Raw genomic sequence first — 4,764 nt, forward strand, 5'->3', positions numbered from 1 at the left:
GCGCGCCCCCACCCTGGCCGAGACCGGCCCCGCGAGGCGCGCAGGGTCCTCACTTGTGGAAAGAAACGGGCTTGTCCTTGTCGTAGCGGTTCTTGCAGCCGTAGGCGGAGCAGGACTGCACCATCCTTCCGGTCTTCAAGCACCTCACGTCTGCCGCCGCAGAAGGCAGGGGAAGCGGCTCTCAGTGTCGCCGCGCTCGGTTGGACACCCTCGCTCTTTTGTAGCTTTGGTCAACAGTTACAGTGATGGTGGCTTCCCTCGGGGGTGACTAGTGTGCCCGTTTTGTTGTTTGCATTAGCAGAAGGACCACAGCCATCGCCCGTCTCCCATCTCCAAGATGGCGGAGGCAGCTTCAACCTCACCTCTCGCGAGGGGTGCGTCCCACTGTCTCTGATTAGCCCCGAGGTCAGAGGTAACGATTCCTGGGAAGCTAACTATTGGCTGAAGCCAGGTGTTTCCGGCGGTGGCTTCAGAGTTGCGGAAGTGGGCGGAGCCCTGAACTTCCGGTAGGTAGGAAGGAACAACTTGCGGGGGGGAGGAGGCGCGGCGGGAGGCCGGATTCCAGGGGCATCCTCCAGCCCCGGGCTGTTCCCGTGGGTTAATTGATGCGGCGCTTTTCTGGGGCGGCTTACAGTAGGAAACAACTAGGGCCTCTTGGAGAACAGGTGTAAAGCCGAGGTCATTGTCTGCGCCCATTTCTTTAGAAGGGCGGACACAGATGGTGTATGATTAATAAAATTGTGGAACCTTTTCCCAGAATGCTGATCTGTTTCCCATTACCTGTGTCTTCAGGCATCACAAGTCTCTGAGAGCCAACGTGACAGGTTTTTAGCAATGAAAAAAGACACACTCGCCAAATCATCTGAATTGCCAACGCAGAAGCATTATATATATGTATGCATATATACGTGTGTGTGTGTATATATATATATGTAATTTTAAAAAAAATAGAGGCGGGGTCTCCCCACGTTGCCCAGGCCAGTCTAGAACTCGAGCTCAAGGGATCCACCTATCTCGACCTCCCAGTGGGTTGGGATTACAGGAGTTGAGCCACCAGGCCCTCCCTCCCCAGAAGCTTTTCTGAAGGGCTGTCCATTGCTGTGATTTCCATGTGCTGTGTTGCAAATAGGGAGCTGCTGCAGCAATTTTCATATCTGAGGAGAATATGTCAGAGGGGTTGGAACTAGAGCGACTCTGTGTTGAGTGAGGGCTAGGAAAATGAGGCTGGGACTTGCTGGGCTGCATTCCCGGAAAATTAGGTATTCCTAGCCTCTAGATGTATACCATTAAGGCAACAGATTGATAATGTTTACTAAACAGACCCAGACTTCGAAGTGTCCAGATATCTCAATATTTTGAGAACAGCAGCATTCCTAATTTTGCTTTAAAGATAATATTGGGCTGGGCACAGTGCCTCACGCCTGTAATCCCAGTACTTTGGAAGGCCGAGGCGGGCGGATCACTTGAGGTCAGGAGTTCAAGACTAGCCTGGTCAACATGGTGAAACCCGTCTCTACTAAAAATACAAAAATTAACCAGGTGTGGTGGCACGTGCCTCGAATCTCAGCTACTCTGGAGGCTGCGGCAGGAGAATCGCTTGAATCTGGGAGGCGGAGGTTGCAGTGAGCCGTGCTTGCACCACTGCACTCCAGCCTGGGCGACAGAGTAAGGCTCTGTCTCATAAATAAATAAAGATGTCGATTCTTACATAATATAGTAATTAATCCTTTATCACAAACCCTTGTAGCACAGGACATCTCCCCATGATCTTTTTTTATTCTATATATAAACTAAGTGTTGTACTTAGGGTGGATGCGTTCCTTCTCTTTCTTTCGGGAACGCCCTACTCTGTCTGTGGAGTAGCTGTACTTTCACCACTTTACGTTCTTAATAAACTTGCTTTTGCTGTGCACTGTGGACTCGCCCTGAATTCTGTCTTGAATGAGATCCAAGAACCTTGCCTTGGAGTCTGGATTGGGACCCCTTTCCTGTAACAGTTTTACTTCATTCCCTGCTCCTTTTCTTTATATAGATTTGAGCTAGGCAAACCTGGAGAGCAGAATGTTGAGTAATCCCTTGGCCCTTATTCTCTACCTTTCCTGCCCCTTTAAATGTTGGTGTTTCCCCAGGGTTCCATCTTCTGGCCTCCTCTAACTCCTAAACACCCTGCTCCTTAAACTGAACCAAATACCATAATTCTGTCATGTTTTATTTCCTTTGTATATCCGTTCTGCCTTTGGGATTATCATCTGTGAATTATCTGTTCAACAGTTGCCTAAACCAGAAACCTTGGAGTCATCTTGGATTAGTTTTTGTCACCCATAAAATCCTTTGATGACCAGGTTAATTTTAATACACTAAATAAATAAATGCCTCTTAAATGCATCCCTCTGCATGTCTCCTCACTGTTCTTTTTCTTTGTTTTTTTTTTTTTTTCTGAGAGGGAGTGTCGCTCTGTCGCCCAGGCTGGAGTGCAATGGCACGATCTCAGTTCACTGTAACCTCTGCCTCCCGGGTTCAAGCAATTCTTCTGCCTCAGCCTCCTGAGTAGCTGGGATTACAGGCACCCGCCACCATGCCCGGCTAATTTTTGTATTTTTGTAGAGACAGGGTTTTACCATGTTGGCCAGGCTGGTCTCGAACTCCTGACCTCAGGTGATACGCCTGCCTTGGCCTCCCAAAGTGTTGGGATTAGAGGTGTGAGCCACCGCGCCCAACCCTCACTGTTCTTTAATTATTTTTATTGTTATGTTTAATAGAGATGAGGTCTCACTGTATTGCCCAGGCTGATCTCAAACTCCTGGGTTTAAGCTATCGGTCAGCCAGGGCCTCCCAAAGTCCTGGGACTACAGGCATGAGCCACGGCGCCTTGCCTCCTCACTGTTCTTGACCAAGCTCTCATGGTCTTAACCTTGCAGCAACCTCTTAACTATCCTAGTCTCCAGTTTTACCTCTCTCCATTCTATCTTCCATAGAAGGGTTGTGCATGCCTGCCACACCCCTGCTCGTATCTTTCCAAGGCTACCTGCTGTACTGAATAAAATCCAAACTTCTTATGGTGAGTTATAAAGCTCTTTAGGACCAGGTACTTCTGCTCTTCCACCATCATCTCCCTCCACTTGTCTTTACCTCTGTTCCAGCTTTATGTCTTAGAGGGCAGGCTCTTTTGTGGTTTCTTTAAATAGGCTGTTTTCCTTGACTTGAAATGTCCATCCCTGACCTGTCCACCCTTAAGATGTGGCTTAATGGCCTGGTGCAGTGGTTCACGCCTGTAATCCCAGTACTTTGGGAGGCCGAGGCAGGTGGATCATGTGAGCCCAGGTGTTCAAGACCAGCCTAGGCAACATAGTGAGACTCTGTCTCTACAAAAAATACAAAAATTAGCCAGGCGTGTTGGCACACACCTGTAGTCCCAGATACTTGGGAGGCTGAGTTGAGAGGATCCCTTGAACCCAGAAGGTTGAGGCTGCAGTGAGCTGTGGTCATGCCTTTGTACTCTAGCCTGAGCAACAGAATGAAACCCTGTCTCAAACAAGCAAGCCAACAGTTACCACGAGCTGGGTGTCAGGGCTCAGGAAGCTGAGGCAGGGACTCAAGGCAGCCTGGACAGCATAGTGAGACCCTGTTTCTAAAAAAATTGTTTTTAATTAGTCAGGTATGGTGGTGCATGCCTGTAGTTTCAGCTACTTGGGAGGCTGAGGCAAGGAGGATCCCTTGAGTCCAGGAGTCTGAGGCTGCAGTGAGCTATGATCATGACAGTGAGATCCCATCTCTTAAATTTTATACACATACACACATAGATATGTATTGCTAAAAAAAAAAAAAAAAGCTAATGATCCCCTGAGCCTTCAGCAAATGGTGATCTTTTTGCTGATGGAGAGTCTTGCTTTGATGTTGATGGCTGCTGACTGATCATGGTGGTGGTTGCTGAAGGTTGAGGTGGCTGTGGCAAGTTCTTAAAATGAGACAGCAATGAAGTTTGCTGCATCGATTGACTCTTCCTTTCATTAAATGTTTCTCTGTAGCAAGTAATGCTGTCTAATCACATTTTGGTCACAGTAGAACTTCTTTAAGAATTGGAGTTAATCCTCTCAAACCCTGCCACTGCTTTATCAACTAGGTTTATGTAATATTCAAAATATTCTAAATCCCTTGTTGTCATTTCAACAATGCTCACAGCATCTTCACCAGAAGTAGATTCCATCTTCAGAAACTACTTTATTTCCTCATTTATAAGAAGCAACTCCTCATCTGTTCAAGTTTTATCATGAAATTGCAGCAACTCAGTCACATCTTCAGGATCCAGTTTTAATTCTAGTTCTCTTGCTGTTTCTATCACATCTGCAGTGACTTCTTCCACCGAAGTCTTAAACAACTCAAAGCCATTCATGAGGGCTGGAATCAATTTCTTCCAAACTTCTGTTAATGTTGATATTTTTCCTCCCATGAATTATTGATGTTCTTCAGGGCATCTAGAATAATGAATCCATTCCAGAAGGTTTTCAACTGACTTTGCCCAGATCCATCAGAGGAATCACTATCCATGGCAGCTATAGGCTTACAAAATGTATTTCTTAGGTAATAAAACTTGAAAGTCAAAATACTCCTTGATTTATGGGGCTGCAGAATGGATGTTGTGTTACAGGCACGAAAACAACATTCATCTCCTTGTACATCTCCATTAGAGCTCTTGGGTGACCAGGTGCATTGTCAATGAGCGGTATTATTTTGAAAGGAATCTGTTTTTCTGAGCAGTAGGTGTAA

The 4,764-nt window shown here is 46.6% G+C and overlaps 1 protein-coding gene across 2 annotated transcripts in view; it reads right to left on the reverse strand.

Annotated features, from left to right (window-relative positions):
• The window catches only part of THAP1 (THAP domain containing, apoptosis associated protein 1), a 7,402-nt gene extending 7,016 nt beyond the window's left edge, over positions 1 to 386 (reverse strand). The window contains exon 1 of one of the 2 annotated variants that reach the window (XM_011957086.1): positions 54 to 386. In XM_011957086.1, the coding sequence (XP_011812476.1) occupies positions 54 to 124 (71 nt within the window). In that variant the 5' untranslated portion in view covers positions 125 to 386. The remainder of the gene's footprint in view (positions 1 to 53) is intronic. The other variant, XM_011957087.1, reaches the window with a different exon arrangement.
• Between the last annotated feature and the right edge of the window lie 4,378 nt (positions 387 to 4,764).

This window comes from Colobus angolensis, unplaced genomic scaffold, assembly GCF_000951035.1.
Source record: "Colobus angolensis palliatus isolate OR3802 unplaced genomic scaffold, Cang.pa_1.0 Scaffold433, whole genome shotgun sequence".
NCBI classification, from domain to species: Eukaryota; Metazoa; Chordata; class Mammalia; order Primates; family Cercopithecidae; genus Colobus; species Colobus angolensis.